The sequence below is a fragment of the Schistocerca americana genome, chromosome 5 (genome assembly GCF_021461395.2).
Source record: "Schistocerca americana isolate TAMUIC-IGC-003095 chromosome 5, iqSchAmer2.1, whole genome shotgun sequence".
NCBI lineage: Eukaryota > Metazoa > Arthropoda > Insecta > Orthoptera > Acrididae > Schistocerca > Schistocerca americana.
In genome coordinates, this window is record NC_060123.1 from 529,466,589 (window position 1) to 529,486,852 (window position 20,264).

A 20,264-nucleotide genomic window follows, 5' to 3' on the forward strand; every position below is an offset into this window, starting at 1 on the left:
GACGTAAGGAGATACCATTAAACTATTGACCAATTTCACTTTTGCTGGCATTTTTAAAAATATGTGAAAAGGCTGTTTTCAAGCATCTCCTTAAACATCTGACTGCTAATAATATAATGTCCAAGTTATAGTTTGGGTTTCTTGAGGATTCTGCCCAAACTCTTTGCCTTTACAAATGTGTGCTTGTGTCTGTGTGTGTGCGAGTGTATACCTATCCTTTTTTCCCCCTAAGGTAAGTCTTTCTGCTCCCGGGATTGGAATGACTCCTTACCCTCTCCCTTAAAACCCACATCCTTTTGTCTTTCCCTCTCCTTCCCTCCTTCCCTCTTTCCTGATGAAGCAACCGTTTGTTGCGAAAGCTTGAATTTTGTGTGTATGTTTGTGTTTGTTTGTGTGTCTATCGACCTGCCAGCACTTTCGTTTGGTAAGTCACATCATCTTTGTTTTTAGATATATATACATATACATTTTTAAGAGCTAATGACTAATTACTTCTTTTAACAAATATGTACTACATATGGACGTCTCTATAATGTGTATTCATGAATCCAACCCACTTTCATTTAAGATTGGTACAATAGCAGATAATTGGTACAAGGCACACACGCCCATTTGTTGTCAGCACTGAGAAACAAACAAGAAAACATTTCCATTATTGTGTCCCCTCCCACCGCAACAACAAATCTATCTGCCCCTGTACCAAGTGGCACCTGTAAAGGTGATAGAACAACTTTACGCACTCCTACTTACAATTTTTCCAGTATATTTTTCATTTGACGAAGGAGACAGGTATACCCGACAGCCGCAAACCATTGATTTTTTACCGGACTTGGATATATATCATTTAGCATTCTTCAGAAACTGTAAACATTAGCACGTGTTAAAATGAAATAGTTCTTTTGGAAACAAACCACTCGCAACTGTTAGATGTATATGACTCCTTCGCCAAATAACATTGTTGTGCAGTTGCTAACAACAATAAGCCATGTTTATGACACTGAAATTCTGCAATACAGGGAAAAAGATTTTTAAATACCCGTCCTCCGGTTTGACAACTATTAGATTATGAGGGATATATTCGTAGGAGACATATGAGTAGTTGTGTCACGTTGTCAACAATTACATGTTTAGTCAGTCTTGACAGGAGTCGAGTGTTGAGACCGACTGCAATAATTGTTGTGGTAGCATGAGCCAGTGATGACATGTGCCATTCACAGACTTTCACAGAATGACTGTCACCATGTTTACGAGTGTTGAAAACTGCATAAAATGCTGCTGATGAAATTTCAATAAACTGGAAAAAAGTATACAGTGCATCTGACTAATTCATTCCAGTTTAATTACCTCTGTGAAAATAAAATTCACATGACTTGCATAATCTTACAATATTCATGTAGCTAGGCAGGAGCATATGAAGAGTGAAGGGAAGGAAGGGAATCATTAGTAATTTTGTGCCACTATCAAAAACAAATCTGGGATCAGTGTATCTTGTTCCTGAAATTTATTTTAAAGTACTTTCATGCTAGATGAGATAGATGTATTATTAAAATATTATATTACATTATTCAAATGGCCACAAAAATTTATTATAATTGCCTTAATCTCAGATTTTCAAAAAATATAGAAATAAAATAGAAATTTAAAAAATAAGGAAACGTCAGATGCACTACACATGCAACAGGCTATATGAGAAAGCTACAGGTCTCTTATTGAAGCTGGTTTTTATTCCTTATAATTGCAAAACAAATGTAAATACAAATATATAATTTTTCATCAATGTGACTAGTGATGTTGATCTGTTTTGGCTATGTCGTCTATATCTGCGTCGTTTGGGCTGCGTGCAATCCTCATTGCATCTTCCAAATGACTGGACAACCGATTACGATATTTATTTTTCAGATTCTTCATTTTTGAAAGTGAAGCTTCACAAAGGTAAGTTGAAGAAAATAGTGTTAAAATGAATTGTGCACAGTCTCATGAATTTTTATAATTGTTAGGCACAAAGTTCCAAAATTGAGTGTGCTGTTGTATTTCATGATGTTCTATAAACAGAGCTTTAAGCTGTGTGTTATGCTGAAGTTCGATTATTTCATTTAGCAAATTAGTTTTAGGAAATCCGAATTGGCAGAATAATTTGAGATCATCATGTCCAACATGCCAAGGGCTCTCTACGAGAATGAAACAGCTTCGAATATTTCTTAACATCTGCAAATCTGTTTTTTATTTCTTCCACATAGGCTTCGAAATATTCTTTCATGTTTTGGTAAATAGTTACGGCGATAGTTAAGCCTGATTGGAACATAGCGACAATTGGAAAATTAGACAGATCTGTTACTTCAAGTTCATTTATATAATTGCAGTTTGGCTTCAAATGCAAATGTTTTGTTAGTCATTTGCCCAGTTATCTTGTTTGGTCCTTGTAATTCCAAGTTAAGTGTGTTGAATTTTTTTGTCATATCAGTTAAAAAAGCTGTAAGTATCCACCATTCATCATCATCAAGTTCAGGACAAACCGTTCCAGCACTTTTCCTTTGCTTAGCCATCCGACAGTAGTATGTAGGAGAACATCACTGTAAAAAGCTTGCAATTCCTGCAGAAGTTCTTTAAATTTTCGGTGATTATGTTCACGGGCATGAATGAAATTTATAACACTTATAACCGTTTGCATAATGTTCTTCAGTTTGGTATCTGAAATTTGACATGCCAAAATTCTTGATGCCATAAGCAGTGAATGGAGAGTAAATTTGGCAAATTCCATTCCTTCTTAATCAGTGTAATCAAACCACTGTTGACGCCCATCATTGACGGACAACCATCTGTACATACTGATATTAATTTGCTCATAGATAAGTTTTTTTTTTTTTTTTTACAAATTCTTTAATGACATCCACAAAATCACATCCTTTTGTGTGACCTTTCGTGGTTATAATTGCTAAAAAATCTTGCTCTATTACCCCATCATTTGTGCAGTAACACACAAATAATGAAAACTGAGCCATCGAAGCTAAATCTGTACTGGAATCACATGCAAGACTGAAGTATTGGCATAGTTTGACTTTATTAATTACTGCCTCAAACATGTATTTTGAAATATCTTCTATACCTCGTCGACAGGTAGATTCTGTAAGTGTGAGCTTATTTATTTCAGCTGATATTTGTTTACTGTTGGAGAAATTTTGAAACAGTTTCAGAAACAGTCATCATACATTGCTTCACTAATTCAGCGTCAGCTTTCATATTTATTGCCAGAATATTACGTACGTGGTATGATGCTCTTGTGGCAGTCTCACTTTGCCCAACTGCTGATGACAAATGGTAGATTTTAGATGAGCAATTTTTTTCCTTTCTTTCATTTGAATTCAAAGCAAAAACTACTGTAAATGAATTGTGCTTACTTGCGTAGTGGTGAAATAAATTGTATCTCTTCAGTCCCACAATTGTATCCCAGCATATTAAGCAAGTAGCAGTACCTTCTCTGTGTCCACTTATAAAGCAAAACTCTTCTTCCAATATTTCTTGGAAACATCTTTTCTCTTCACATATTTTCCTCTTAGTCACTGTTCTTGAGGGTACATCAGACATTATTTATTCCACTAATAATTATATCACCAAAAATGAGCACAAATACACTCAATATGCGACGAATGCTCAGGGACACCAAAAATTAGTTCACGACTGACACACTGACACGACAAAGCTAACAATGAGGCAGTTGCGAGACAAGCCTGCCGCCGACAAACGAGCAGCCGTGGGCCCGCAGCACATTTGATGCACGGCTCACATTGTTGGCTAGCAGGCACTCACGCCTTTAGCGCTGCAGATCACCGGCAAGTGGCGCATTAAATGAAAGTGGTGGATGGTTTTCAGTTACCTAATTACTTTCCTGACTTTAATCACAATTCTACGCAGTTTCCGTAAATGAAACACTGCTACGCCAGATAAGTAGGTAACTAATGCTACCTGTGCGAAGCTGAGGAGGGTTGCGGGCCGCATGAAAACATGATCCGGGCTGCATGTGGCCCGCGGGCCACAGTTGACGACCACTTCTATAGATCAATAACTTAACAGGGACTGTTAGACCAGCTTAAGTATAAATGTCTGTTAGATTTCAGTTTTGACAGCACTTGATTGCAACAATCAAGATTAGGTATTTTGGGTAAGATAAATTTATTGAAAGTTCATTCTGACAGTCTATTAATTCTGTAAATATTAGCAATACCTGTAATGTAATCAACTATTGACAATCTCCTGGCAGATGATAAGGGTAGTGAGTGTTATATTCAGATGTTTTATGTTATACTTTCTGACATGTTCCAAACCCATGAGAATCATCACATTTTTGGATCTGTGGGATGAAAACAGAATCTAATCTAAATAATATGCAGGGATTTGAAAGTGGCCTTTTTCATACAAAAAAGCGTGCTTACTAACTCAAGCTATGTGATTTGATTGTATGATACTACTAACAACATGTCTGTCCTCAGGCAGTAGATGTGTGGGGCCATTGAAATCCTGCATGGCACTGAGTGTGGCCCTCCTGACCTTTTGATTCTGTATTTGCATAAGAGTCATGCATGCCCACGAAACACTAGAAACCACATTCTTGGTATGCCACTATCCTCCAGTTGTTGAATTCAAATATTTTTTGGTAGACCTTTCCTCTTCTTACATGAAGCATAACAGTATTCTCACTGTCAACATTCAGATATGTTTTCTGACTGAAAAACCCACTGTTTAATCTTTCTTTATACAGTCCACTGTCGTATTTCCCATCTTATTTTCATCTAATACTCTTTTCATGATAGTGTCTCCAGATTTGTTTTCGTTGTGTAGCGCTGCTATAAATTAATTTCACAGTTCAGTGTTCCCTTAATTGTTTAGTGCTGGTTTATCATCTGACATCTTGATTTTTGCGCAGCTGCTTCCCTTTCCCCAAAAAGTTGTTTTAATGTTTCTACATGCAGCATCCATTTTTCCCATTCTTGTTTCTTGATAATCTCATTTTTGACACGTCTGTAATGCCTTTAGCTTGATTTATTTGCTGCATTTTTATACATTCTCCTTTTGTCTGTTAAATTTAGTGTTTTCATACAATGGAAAATCCAAGATGGAATGTGACAATACTAAGAAAAGGATAGTTGCTACTCACCATATAGCAGAGATGCTGAATCGCAGGTAGGCACAGCTAAAAGAAAAACAAAATTCAATACTTTATTTTGAGTCTTTGTTGCTCAAACTGTGAGAATGAAAGTATATTGGTCAAGGATAAAATCTAGAAGAAAAGGAGCTGTTCTGAATTGATGTGGTGATCAGATGACCAAAATGAAAAAAAGAAAAAGAAAGACTTTATTAGAGGTTAAAGTACGTCATAAAGTATTGTTGTTACATGAATAAACAAAAATTACTAGCCAAACTCCAGTGTAATTTGACTGTTACTGTTATCTTAGCATGAACTTATATTCGCATTCAGTGGTTCAAAATCCTGATCACTGCAAAACCCAGGGATATCAATGTCTTTATATTTGCATACTTCTGCGGAGTAAGTGGCAAATGTCCCATTCTTCACATCCAATCTTTGGTCATTGGATGCTAGGCAATATGTGTCAGTATTTGAAGTATAATGCCTTTACTTTTTACTCCATTAATATTTTGGTAAAAAACATGACAGTCATACCTTGCCGTGTATCCCAAAGGAAAAAGCCACTCTCAACCCCCTCCCCCCTTCCCCCACCCCCACCCCACGCCGCCCCACCCCTTTCTCCTACTTAATGATTGACTGGCTCTTGATTCTGCTGTCATCCATGCCAGTTTATCCATACTTTCTCTTTGGAGATGTAGACTGTCATTAATAAAGCTGCATCTATCTGTACAGTTGTCCAGTTCCAAAACTATACATGACACTTTAATTGATAAAAGAAGTCACTAAAACTATATATTAACTGGTCCCATAGAGCTGTAATTTTTTCCCCAGTCATAAAGCCTCAAAACAGAAGGAAACTCAACATTTCTTTCATTTGTTATTGAATTTACCAAGCCATATCCAATAATGTAGTCCTGATCTTCATCGAGACTCTTTTCTGCCCCGTCCTTTGTTACCACGTGATTCTCCTTTGCAGTATCCCTACACAAAGATTCAAGGTGTTGTATCTACATTCCTACTCTGTTAACTACAGGGAAGTGCATGCAGAGGGTGTTTCCTATTGTACTATTTATTAGAGTTGCTTCCTGTTTCATTCACACATGAAACGCAGGAAGAATGACTATTTAAATGCCTGTATCTGTGTTGTAACTAATGTAATCCTGTCCTCACAATCCCTACAGTGATGTGTATGGGGTACAGTATATTCTTAAGAGTCATCATTTAAAGCACTTTGTAAATAGGCTTTTTCAAGGTAGTTTGCAGCTATCTTCAGGTATCTGTCAATTGTGTTTCTCCAGCATCTCTATGACACTGTCCTGTGGATGTTACCTTTCATACTGTCCCTTCTCTGTACATGTCCAATAGCTTCTGTTTATCCTATTTGGTACAGGTCCCACACACTCAAGCAATATTTGGATGGGTTGCATCATTGATTTGTAAACTGTCTCTTTTGTGGACTGATTGTGTTTCCCAAATTATACCAATAAACTGAAGTTTGCCACCTCCTTATCATTATTCCATTTCATATCCTTAAAAATTTTTACACCCAGATATTTGTATGAGTTGACCAATTACAACTGTGACTCATTGATATTTTACTAGGTTGGAACAACACACAAGCGTTACGGAAATGGTTCAGGAACTCAAATGGGAATCCCAGGAGGGAAAGCGACATTGTTTTGGAGGAACACTGAGAAAATTTAGGGAACCAGCATTTAAAGCTGACTGCAGAACGATCCTACTGTCACCAGCATACATTTTGTTAAATAACCACAAAGATAAGATATGAGTAATTAGGGCTCGTATTGAGGCATATAGACAGTCATTTTTCTCTTGCTCTGTTTGTGAGTCGAACAGGAAAGGAAATGACTAGTAGTGGTACAGGGTACCCTATGCCATGTGCTGTATGGTTGCTTGTGGAGTACGTGTAACATGCTGCGTCCTCCCTACTAAAACAAGTCTTCATTCATCACATATTTTGCTTAATACCCCACACAAACTGTACTTTTAATAATATGCATGGGTGCGATACTGTGTCAAATGCCTTTTGGAAGTTCTGTGTGTATTGGAAATTCTATTTGTATTGCATCATCTGACGGAGACTGTAGTAATTTTTACCTAAATTTTCCTGCAGCTGCTAACCTCTCCCAGGAGTGCTACTTGAAAGTATGAAATTTGTGCTGCTCCTTTCAACTATATCAGAAACACATGATTTTCTAGTGAAAGCCTGCTGAACTCTGCTTATGCATATGTGTTTCTGTAGCTGTTTTATCGTATATGTACTGTAATAATTCTTGTATTATCAGAAAAAATCTAGTCTCTCGCCTTAAACAAAATGAGAGCTCATTGGCCTACACAGTATGGTTGGGTGGTGTAGAATCAAATCTATTGGGAAGTCATTTATAATTTCAGATTTTCCAATTATAAAATGTTCAAATGACCGAGCATTACTTGCAGCATATGTTTTCTTCACAAAGAACTAAAACAAGTAATTTTATGTAATCAAATCCAAAAGGTAGGGTGTGGATAGCAATCTTATGATATTCTCAGTTTTTAGGATTGTTAGTAGTTCTGATAATCTGACAATTGTATAATTTCTCTTACAGAAGACTTCTGAAAACATTATATTAAATTATGAAATTACAAAAATATGTGGGGAATTGTACATTTCCTTAACTGATCGTGATATGATCGCAGTGTAGCAATTAAAAATGTTGAATTGACACTGAATTGATTAGATGTGCATTGAAATATGTATATTTTATTAATAGGAATGACTGGAATGAAAGTGGAGGGAAGGGAAGGAACTGAGGACCCCATGAACACTGATGATAATGTAGTGACGAATTCCTATAAGCTACTTGATGAAGTTGCTGTTTCCTTGGAACAGAAGTGTATTCTCCATATTTGTGGCCAAAGGTATGTTTTATTGCTATCTTATTCTTAGATTAATGAAAACCACATTTATACCACAATTGTGCAACCCTTATTGCATTTTAAGGGCTTTAATTATAGTACCCTGCTCATAATCTATCTAGTAGGCCTACTTACAATTTGTCAACAATTAGTGTGGAAGACAGGGAGACAAGTCATGGGAGAAGTCTTTTGTCAGATTAATAATTATTGGTCTGGTACCACTGTCATTCTACCTGTGGTATGTACGTAGCTACCTTTATGATTTTGAGGTTTGTTCCATGTTTGTGTCTTTGATATTCAAGTCATTGTAAGTAAAATGGCATTTTCAGTGTTGGCAGTTTTTCTGTTGCATACTGCAATTGGTAACTGTTCACACAGGTAGCAGTTATTAACTTTTGGCACTTTGAATGGTGGGAAGTGAACATTACGAATGATGAATGGGATGGTTTGAAAAAAACAGTATTTGATAAGCGCCATCTTGATGTGGGGCATATGAAATTATGTAGCAGCATAATGCAGAATATTGTCATATAAAACATAATGCTCCCTAAAAATTAAACTGTTCTTGTAGGTTTCTGCATAACCACAACCTTGGGAATTGGTACAGTTTGAAAATACTGCACAGACTTTTCAAACACATTATTGGGCTATGCTTCAGATTAGCTCATCACCACAGCGGTCCCTCCCTCCCCCCCCCCCCCCCCCCCCCCCACCCCCCACCCCACACACACACCCCGACTCACAACCAAGCTCTGATGTAACCTAGATCCGGGGCTACTTTATAGAAAACATTGTTAGCCAAACAGTTTTCCATCAGTCACTTTCATTAGCTTTGCCAACTCACAATCAAAGCATATCTATCGAAACAGTAACCGAAGATATCTTGTTGTATTGTGAGAAACATACAACACAAGAAATATATACAAAAACCTAACTTTATAATCCGTAATAGTAGAATTAGTAATCATCAAGCTGACACTATGCATGTCGAAAACAAAAGTAATCAATTTGTATCTTCCATTGAAACAAGTCATAAGTAATCCATTAATCCTGAGCTAATAATGAGCATCAAAATGAACACAGGGAATAGCGAACACAGAGAGTTGTCCTAGCGAGACTGAATACCATATCACAACAACAGAAACAATGCCAAATTCAAATGAATGCAAATACCCCAAGATTGGTGAGCTTTTACAGCTTGAAATTTAGCGTGGACTTCAATGCGAGATACTTATAATAGTTTCCACAACAAAGCTTTGTCTCAAAACCAGGCAGAAAGTCCAAAGAGATTCTGGTCATATGTAAAGTATACTAGCATCAAGACACAATCAATGCCTTCACTTCGTGATAGCAATGGAAACACTTTCGAACACAGTGCTGTTAAAGCAGAGTTACTAACCACAGCCCTCCAAAATGCCTTCACAAAAGAAGACGAAGCAAATATTTCAGAATTTGAGTCAAGAGCAGCTGCCAACATGAGAAACTTAGAAGTAGATACTCTCAGAATAGTGAAACAACTTAAATCACTTAATAACATCCTTTCGTCTTTCCCTCTCTTTCCCTCTTTCCTGATGAGGCAACAGTTTGTTGCGAAAGCTTGAATTTTGTGTGTATGTTTGTGTTTGTTTGTGTGTCTGTCGACCTGCCAGCACTTTCATTTGGTAAGTCACATCATCTTTGTTTTTAGATTAATAAAAGGAAAGATTTAGAAGACAATCTGAGCAGCCTTCTGAGGTTGTTCACAGATGATGCTGCCATTTATCGCCTAGTAAAGTCATCGTAAGAAGCAAACAAATTGCAAAACAATTTAGAAAATTTATCTGTCTGATGCAAAAATTTGCAATTGATCCTAAATAATGAACAGTGTAAGGTCATGCACATGAATGCTGAAAGGAATCCGTTAAACTTTGGTTACATGATAAATCAATCAAATATAAAGGCTGTAAATTCAGCTAAAAACCTAGGAATTACAATTATGAACAATTTAAATTGCAAAGAACACGTAGAAAATGTGGGGTAGGCGAACAAAAGAAACCATACCAAGTGGTCCAGCACTGGTTGCTTGACCATCTCAGAAAAAAATTATATTTTCTAGGTGAATTCCCCAATGTTTAGTAGTCACAAAAATATTTTTTTAAAAAATTTGTTGTTTATTATTTTGAAATGGTGGCCATATTTGTTCTAGGCCGCGTAATTTTTTTGTATTTGCAAGTGTCTACATTTTTTACAATTATTCAGTAGTGGATTGTCCTAAGCCTTTCAGATAAAATACATTTAGTTCAACACACTCTGGGCTACAAATTAACATCATTACCACTTAGCTGAATGTGTTCTTTAATATATTTTTAATAGTTCATATTTAAAAAACTCAATTTTTGAACAGTAGTTTTACAAAGAAAGATTAATTTCTCAGCTTTAATATTTTTCCTACTATTACACTGTATGGTGTAGTTACTTTTTATAGAAGTATCAATGGTGAACAGCTTACACTTAAAAATACACTATTTTAAAAAATGGATTTTTTTTTTAATTTTTCCATTTGTGGCCTGCAATATCTTTGTTGGGGGACCAGATAAAAATCTGAAAATTTCACAGTTAATAGACCTTTATGACATCAAACTTCAGTATAAATTTCAACTTTGAGATTCAATTGGAAGTTATGGAAAAAAGATTACAAACATGAGTCAAAAATACATTTTTTAACATCTGCAATATCTGGTAGGCTAATCAAATAAAGTATACCAACTGCATAATGTAACACACCACATTAACTAGCTAATGATTATTTGTCGAAACAGTGCTGTGGTAATTGTTTCAGCAGGCTAACAATTGCATGTGCAAGCCTATACAAGTCTGATTGTTGTCTCCCCCTTAAACCAACAATTGTCTACTCACCCTTATTTAGCTAAAAGTTCTTGAAGTGTGCAGTTGAAAAATGATGTCTCAGTGTTCTGTTGGTGTTATTATTGATGAAATATGTCATAAAAGTGTGTGTGGAGTGTATCCTAAAGACATTACTTTAATCGAAGATTACAGTGAAGAAGAAAAAGTGTTGTTTTACTTACGAGTCGGCCCAGAGGTCAAATCAACATGCAAGTACCATGAAATGAAATAGTTAAAAAATTTTCATCACCTCTTTTGTCAGTCTTGCATGGACCTTTTTGAGAAACATAAGAAACCTATAACAAAAGGTCTGCGAGAAATAACATTTGATCATTGTTCTAAAAATAAAAGCCCTTTTGTCAATCTCATACCAGGAAAATCATTGTGTCCAGCATGTTAATCTAAGATATTTGTAATTCACAAGAGAAAGGATAGTGAAACCTCTGATACAGAATTTTGTAACTTATTAGCAACCATTAAAAAAGTAGGTACAGCTTGTGAGATCTTGGGTATATCGCCTGCTAGTAAAATTAGAAAACTAAGTCAAGATAAAGGACCAAGTGCCTTGAATACAAAAATTGAGAAAGTGGCAGCTACAGTCTTTTTGAAGTTCCATTTCAAAATACAATTTGTACTAAAACAGATGGAATTTCTAAAACTTCACCAACTGAATATGATGATTTGATAGAAAAACTAAAAACTAAATGCAGTACTTCAAACAAAGAGGATAAAATTAAGATTATTAGTTTACCACCAAATTATTGGAGTTGAGCAGAAGTTAATGATGAATTTAATGTGCCAGAATGTCTCGTTAAATTAACATGGCAATTAATAAAAGAACAGGGAATTTTACCAGCATTACAGAAGAAAAGTGCATCTAATTTGGTAGATGAAAACACAATCAATAAAGTTATTAAGTATTATGACTATGAAAATAACATTCGTTTGATGTCTGACAAAAAAGACTGTGTTTCTGTGAAAGAAAATGGTTCTAAGATTCAAAGACAAAAAAGATAAATACTGTGTAATTTAAGTGAACTGTTCACTGAATTTAAAAAAGAAAATCCTGACATTGAAATTGGAAGATCAAAGTTTTGCTAGTTGAGACCAAGATGGTGTATTGTTGCAGGGGCATCTGGCACCCAAAATGTTTGTGTTTGTTTGTATCATCAGAATGTAAAGTTGATGGTTGATGGGGCCAATCTTAGAGTTGACTATAAAGACCTTTTGGAAGTTATGGTATGCAGTGTTGACAGTTACAATTGTATGATCAAGGGAAAATGTGAAGATTGTCCAGACAAACAAGCTTTACTTGAAACTTCCTGGCAGATTAAAACTGTGTGCCCGACCGAGACTCGAACTCGGGACCTTTGCCTTTTGCGGGCAAGTGCTCTACCATCTGAGCTACTGAAGAACGACTCACGCCCTGTCCTCACAGCTTTACTTCTGCCAGTATCTCATCTCCTACCTTCCAAACTTGACATGTTTGAAGAATCTGAAGAAGACGATTTTATGCCTGAGAGTATAAAATACAAACAATGAGTGACTCGAGACAGAACTGAAATGGTGACAGTCATAAAATCACGAGAAGAATTTTTTGAAGTGTTGGTGGTTAACTTTGAAAATCTGAAAAAGCATAATTTTTTTTACAAAAGCTCAAAGTAAATTTTTGATTGACAGTAAAGCAAACCTTGGCAGCTGATGGATGCTTAGTTCTTGCTCACTTTTCAGAAAATTATTCCTTTGTTGTTCAAGATGAAGTACAAGGGCACCACTGGGTAAACAAACAGGCCACAGTTCATCCATTTGTATTCTATTATAAGGATGAACTAATGAGCCGCAGCTTTTGTGTCATAAGTGACTACCTTGAACACAACACTACAGCAGTGCACATTTTTCAACTAAAATTAACAAACTACATTAAACAGCTCCACCATTCCATAAAAAAACTGATTTACTTTTCGGATGGGGCAGCAAGTCAATATAAAAACAAACAAAAAAATTATTAACATCTCCTTTCATAAAGAAGATTTTGGGTTTGATATAAAATGGCACTTTTTCGCTTCAGTGCTTGGGAAGAATGCTTGTGATGATGTCGGGAATACAACAAAGCGAGCTGTCACAAAAGGAAGTCTGTAGCCGACCGATGACAAGAAAAGAGTTTTTCTTTTGTCATTATATCTCTCTGCTGTGGTTGTAATAAATCCTTGTTTTTGTTTACTTGTGTCTTACTATTGCTTATCAAGCATGTTTCCAAGGGAGATATAGCTGACAGTACTCTAGATTTCAATCATTTCATCAAAGGCTATGTGTTAGATGTAAATATCATGCCATCTTTGTAATCTTCCAGGCTGATTTAGATTTCTGTTGGTTAGACTGTAATGCAAAAGTAGGTAAATGGGTTACAACGTCAAGCATCCTTCTCATCATTTGAATGCTGGTTGCACTACATGAGTAGCCACATCCTTCAGAACTGCTGAGGCTGCAAGTCCATGGTATTACGTAAGTGCCTTGACAAACTTCTTGTCACAGGGCACATGGGTTAGCATGCAAACAGGAACAATTTCAGGCTTCCTGAATTATGCAGAAAAGTTTCATGAGGGGATGGGATGTTTGGATTGTGACAGTGTCTGAATAGAAGGCATATTTTCATTGTAATGTAGGTGCATCCAGTATCGTCATCCATTCACTCATTCACACATATCCTGTAGATCCCATCATAGGGTGAATGTAAATGAGTCACGTTATACATGATCACAGAAATGAAGTTATCTAAATTACTAAATGGGTAAAACAGTCACCTGGATCCAGTTGCAGGTTGCCCATCTTATGGTTTCCAGGGGCAACAAAAATTTAATTTTCGGTATCTCATATAATTGTTGACCAAATCTAAAAATTTTAAATGCTGTAATAATTTACTACTTCAGAGGTATAATCTTACATTAAAGGTTTAACAATGTAAGTCAAGTATTAAAGTTAGAGACTGTGTTTATGTCTTGAGGCAGAATAACCAATGGTGTGTAGATTATCCAAACTAAAGTTGTCCAGTATTTGAGAGTGGGAGATTTAGCAACTTCCAACAAATTTTACTAACAATTTCAAACCCTTCTGAAATTTTTTCTCACTGACAGTCCCCACCCCCACTCTTCGATACCCTGCCCTCCACATATTTAGTAGTTTATCACGTACCACATTTTTGAAATACTTTAGCACTTACTATATTTTTTATTGTTCATGCAGTGAAACTTCAACATCAGACATACCATTTTAATTTAGTTTTTATTTACTGCTACCTCTACTTGCAACACATTTTCCAGACAGTATCCAATTATATCACTGTATGACATGTATTTCAGGAGATATGATGTCATAAACATTGGGAAGCACTAAAAACCAGTTTTCTTAAAATGAAGTGCAAATTATCCCAACTATACTCATCCTGTGTTTGATAATGTTTTATTCATGGGAGTTTGTTCTTTAAAGAATCAGGGGTGGGGTTGCACATGTATAATAATTTGGTAGAGTAAACAAACATCCATCATAAATGATGAGCAGATTGCATTACCCATATCAAAATGATAATGTTGTATTACTCCTCTTGTCATCTCCACTTCCAGTCATAGCCTATTTTCCTGTAGACTGTGGGCCAGAACTATTATTTGCTTCATAAAAAGTAGCACCAGTTTTTACTGATATAGAGAATTTATCCGGGATCAGCTAATGATATGAGTAATGAAAGTAGTGAGTTATTGCATTTAGTTACGAGTAACAAATTTCTTTTGCATTGCTCTGTTTGTTACTTGAACATTCATGATCAAAACAATGAATGTTACTGTGGGAAATACCTGTATGCCACAGTTTACTCATGCTGAAATTTTAGATTAACGGGAAATTTGTATGCAGATGTTTTGTTTAATCTCTAGCATTGTATCAGAAACAAAGTTCTCCACCAACTTGGTTACTCTTCACGAGAGTTCGAGACAATCAACAGAGAGCATTCAAATTTTAACACTCCATGTGTTCAGAGTAATACAACGGTGCAATTTCAAAAGCTCGTTGGTGGGTAAATACCAAATTTTCATATTCTTTCATTCTTTCAACTGCTAGAATATATTGTCAACCGTCGGTATCCTTTGGCTTGGATTGAATGATATACAGCTAGTTAAAAGAAGACATACAAAAAAAGTATTAAAATTGCCAGTTAAATGCTCCATGTGAGGCTACTTGATCCTAACTAGGTTGTGTTACATTTCAAGTACATTAATTTCAGTGGTTTTCTGTAACTACATACTTAATAATTGTGTGAATACACTGATAACTGTTATTACAGTGATCATCCCCTACACTACTAAGTGATATTTGTATATCAGTAATCCAACAATGGAAAATCCAGTGTGGAATGCGACAATATTACGAAAAGGAAAGTTGCTACTCACCATATAGTGGAGATGCTGAATCACAGCTAGGCACATCAAAAAGACTGTCACAAATAAAGCTTTCGGCCATTAACAATAGACGTACGTACACACACACACACACACACACACACACACACACACACACACACACACACACACGACTGCAATCTCAGGCAACTGAAACCATACTGTGAGCAGCAGCACCTGTGCATGATGGGTGGTGACTGGGTGGGGGTGAGGAGGAAGGTGGGGCAGGGAGGGGAGTATGGTGGGGGTGTCAGACAGTGAAGTGCTGCAGGTTAGATGGCGAGGGGAGTCGGGGGGGGGGGGGGGGAGGGGTAAGTAGCTGAAAAGGAGAGAAGTAAAAAGACTGAGTGTGATAGTGGAATGATGGCTGTGTAGTGCTGGAATGGGAACATGGAAGGGGCTGGATGGGTGAGAACAGTGACTAATGAAGGTTGAGACCAGGAGGGCTATGGGAATGTGGGATGTATTGCAGGGAAAGTTCCCACCTGTGCAATTCGGAAAAGCTGGTGTTGGTGGGAAGGATTCATATGGTACAGGCTGTGAAGCAGTCATTGAAATGAAGCATGTCATGTTTGGCAGTGCGTTCAGCAACAGGGTGGTCCACTTGTTTCTTGGCCACAGTTTGTTGGTGGCCGTTCATGCGGACAGACAGCTTGTTGGTTGTCATGCCCACATAGAATGCAGCACAATGGTTGCAGCTTAGCTTGTATATGACATGACTGCTTTCAGAGGTAGCCCTGCTTTTGGTGGGATAGCTGATGTTTGTGACTGGACTGGAGTAGGTGGTGATGGGAGGATGTATGGGGCAGGTCTTGCTGTTACTGTTTTCAGCTTACATGCCCTTTGCTGACATGCCCATCCCCCTTTCCCACCAACATTCCCCCTTACCCCTCTCCTAGAAACAGGTGGCCTGTTGACTGCATATCGTATGACCTTCAAGCCTTTACATTTCTGATAATGGTGGCCTCTTGCCATTCAAAGTTTTCATTCCTATGTTCCTCTGCCACCATAGCACCTGGACGGCCCACAGAGTCAGTTTAAAACACAATACTTTCTTCTTGGAATCAACTGACACTGTGCTGTAATTGCTATGTCCAGTTCAAAGTGCTGTTGACCTGTACATTATTTTTAAGTTACCATCTTACTTGTTGTTGCCAGTGGTGACTTAACCTCAGTTCTTTAGGTATAATGGTTATTATACATATCTTCATGCATGCTCTTATTATTTTTTTTTATGACATGTTGTCAGCTGTTGAGCAGACTTTTACAGAATAGCTCCCAACACTTCCACGCTCTTGCAGAGTCCATAGCATAACTGATTTGACACTGTCTTTGTGTGAAACAGATACCTTGTTCTACAGTGAATGAGTCTATTGTTCAGTTGTTTATTAGTGTCATGGAATTGTACTACCATGTGCTCTTAACTGTTTTTACCATTACATGCTGTAGACCATAGTTGCAGTGGGCATTCTAGCGAGATCCTCTCCTGGGAATGCAGAATCTGTAGTAGAAGTAAGTTGATAGAGAGGAGCATAAGTGTAAGATCTGTGCCCGTCAGGTGCAGTTACAACGTGCAAAGGAGGAACTAGATAGGTTGAGGAGGGTGAAGGGTGGTGGGGAATGGGAACTGGCAGTTGGCAAGAGGTAGGAGGAGGAGGTGGTATTCAGACTGTTATACTTTGCATATATGCAATAGATTTGGCCAACTGTCATAGTTGAATGGAGAGGAGCCTCTTGTAGCTGTATATGTAGGGAACATGCAGCAGTCCTCAGCAGTTAAGAGGCCTAGGTCAGTTGCAAAGTCTAACAGAAAGAAGAAGATTCTGCTGCTAGGTAGTTTGCATGGTAGAGGTGTGGGCCAACAGTTGCAGGAAGTGTTGGGGAGTGAGTACCAGGTCGGAATAGCGGAGTTATGTAGGAATTTTATGAAGGAGGATCAGGTAGTGATAGTGGGTGGAGCAGGAACTGTCTAGATAGGGACGGGGAATATGATGTAGGTGGTGACCTGGTAAAGATAGCTAGTCAAACTGGTGGCACTAATGTGCATTTTGTGCAACTGTTGCAGCATCATGATCGGCCGCATCTTAATGTGGCTGTTAGGCACGTTAACATGAGGCTGGAGGGGGCGCTGATAGCAGAGGGCATGGGTCACATTTCAGTGGTGCCAGTTGGGTCTGTCAGTAGATTGGGTTTCACTAGGCATGGCCTATGCCTCAGTAGGTATGGGAAGGGGAGGCTGGCAAAACTTATAAGTGACAGTGTAATGTGTGGTGGTGAGATCACTCGTGGAAAAATTCCTGTAGTAGTTGGTGTTACAGCTGCACCTTTTTTAGACTGAAGTCAGCTGATGGGTACACGTGCTTAAAGGAAGTCCCTCTAACTTAGGGCTCACCTTCAGAGGACATCATGTTTCCAAGTAGAAGGAATTAGCATATTTCATCAAAGTATGAGAGGTATTAGAGATGAAGTTAGTGAACTGCTTATAGATGTTGACTCTGCAATTATTGGTATATTGGAGCACCACTTAAATTATTTGGCAATTCAGAGGCTTCCTTTACCAGGATACAGACTAGCTGGCTGTGCTTCAAGGAGTTCCTTACTGGGGGGGGGGGGCTATGTACGTAAAAAACAGTATTCCATTTGAGTCCATAGACATATCATGACACTGCACTGAACAGATATTTGAATGTTGTGCAAGGGCAGTTGAATTTAGTAAAACTAAACTTTGAATTGTTGTTGTTTATAGGTCCCCTAACTCTGACTTGAGCATTTCGCTCAAGCTAGAGAGGATTCTTGCTTCACTTTGTAGGAAGTACCAGAAATTAGTTGTATGTGGTGACTTCAGTATAAATTTTGTATATGATGGTGCACGAATAAAGGATGTCGGTGGATATCCTAAATTCATATGATCTGATGCAGATTGTGTTTTTTCCAATCAGGATGCAAGGGAACAGTAGCACAGTCATAGATAATATTTTTATTCAGTCTTCATCACTAGCTGGGCATTCTGTTAGTAAAAGGGTGAATAGCCTTTCAGACCATGATGCACAAATTTTAACACTAAAAGGATTTTGTACTCAAACAAATGTCACATATAATTACAAACTATGCAGGAAAGTTAATCCAACAGCAGTAGAGAGTTTTTTAAACCTTCTCAAGGAACAAGAGTGGCAGGATGTTTATAGTGCCCATAACATAGATGATAAATATAATGCTTTCCTTAACACATTTCTCATCCTCTTTGAGAGTTGCTTTCTATTAGAACATTCTAAGTGGGGTACCAGGAGCATTAGGCAGCCTAGGTGGCTGACTAGTGGGATAAGGATATCATGTAGAACAACGTGGGAATTATATCAAAATGTTAGGAATAGTCACAGTCAAGCAACAGTAGCTGTTTACAAACAAGGCGCTTAAAAATGTTATTAGGAAGGCAAAGAGTATGTTGTATGCAAATAGAATAGCTAATTCACAGGATAAAAGTAAAACCATATGGTCAGTTGTGAAGGAAGTGTCTGGTCAGCAAGACAAGGTCGACGATATAAAATCAGTTTGTAGTAAAAATATTTTTGTTACCGATAAATCAGATATATGTACAGTATTTAACAATCATTTTCTGAGCATTGCTTCCACCTTTAAGCTCTCAGGTTTTCAAATCTCATCCGGTGAAAATTTATGACTACCACCAAATTATAAGTTAGGATGAATGGGCATAGACAGAGGGTGTATATTGGCAATACCCAATATCCTGTTGCAAAGCATGCTCTACAACATGACAATCGTTACCTAGGTGCCTGTTTCACCACACGTGACATCTGGATTCTTCCCCCAGACACCAGCTTCTCAGAACTCCACAGGTGGGAACTATCGCTACAATGTGTATTTGGTTCTTGCCGCCCGCCTGACCTTAATTTACATTAACTTCTTCTTTCTAAGCATTTCTTCAAGTAACAACTCCTTTCTTTGTTCTGTTTTAGTTTTCTACATCTTTCATTTTCTTACTTGTCTATTTTTTGCTGCCCCCCCCCCCCCCCCCCGCCCCCTCCTACCTCTGTTACATACAATGCACTTAGCTTTTCACTCTTATTAACTGTCTGTTTTCTTAGCTGAGGGGTAAGTGTTTGCAGTGGGTCTGGGTTCAACTCCCGGGCGGGTTGGACATTTCCTCCACTCGATCTCATCATCACCGGCACACAAGTCACACAATGTGGTGCCACCTGAAATAAGACCTGCATTCGGTAGCCGAACTCCCACCAGTTGGCGCCACCAAACCAACAATGCCACATGATCACTTCCCCCCCCCCCCCCCCCCCCCCCCCCCCCCCCCCCCCCCCCCCCCCCCCGTATTAACTGGTGCACAATGTTTAAACGGTAATCTCTGTCTTGGATATTACCCTGTCTTCCACCTTTCAGTTCTCAGGTTTTCAAATCTTCTCCGGTGAAAGTTAAAATACCAACAATCAGTCAGTCTTTCCTTCTTATCCCATCTGGTAAGTCTCCCCTGACCCATGGTTCTGGGTGACTTTCCTGAAAGCTACCCCTTTTCCCAGACATCGCCAGTTCTTTTCCTTCACCACTCTTCCTTCCCTTTCAAACTTTCTACCTGAAGAAAGAGCCACTAGCTCCGAAAGCCTGCCTAATTATAACCTTCCTTTATGTGTGTGTTCTGCCACCACTTGGCGAGTAGATTTTTTTATCTATCAAATTCCATTATTTTGTCAAAAATTGATTCTTTTCATTGTTAAATTATGAGTAGTGATATTCTTCTCAAATGGATAATTACTGGAATTACTAGTAGATTACTTTGTTTATGGGTAGTGGAAGGAAAGCAACTAGTTTGATGAAAGCCATTGCTCCTTCTCTTATACCACTCAGCTGCTTTT

General features: G+C 37.8%; 1 protein-coding gene across 2 annotated transcripts in view; it reads left to right on the plus strand.

Annotated features, from left to right (window-relative positions):
• Positions 1–20,264, plus strand: part of LOC124616061 (WD repeat-containing protein 89) — a 263,783-nt gene that overhangs the window by 9,670 nt on the left and 233,849 nt on the right. For both annotated transcript variants that reach the window (XM_047144296.1, XM_047144295.1), the window contains exon 3: positions 7,912–8,059. In XM_047144296.1, coding sequence (XP_047000252.1) covers positions 7,914–8,059 — 146 coding nt within the window. In that variant the 5' untranslated portion in view covers positions 7,912–7,913. The remainder of the gene's footprint in view (positions 1–7,911; positions 8,060–20,264) is intronic.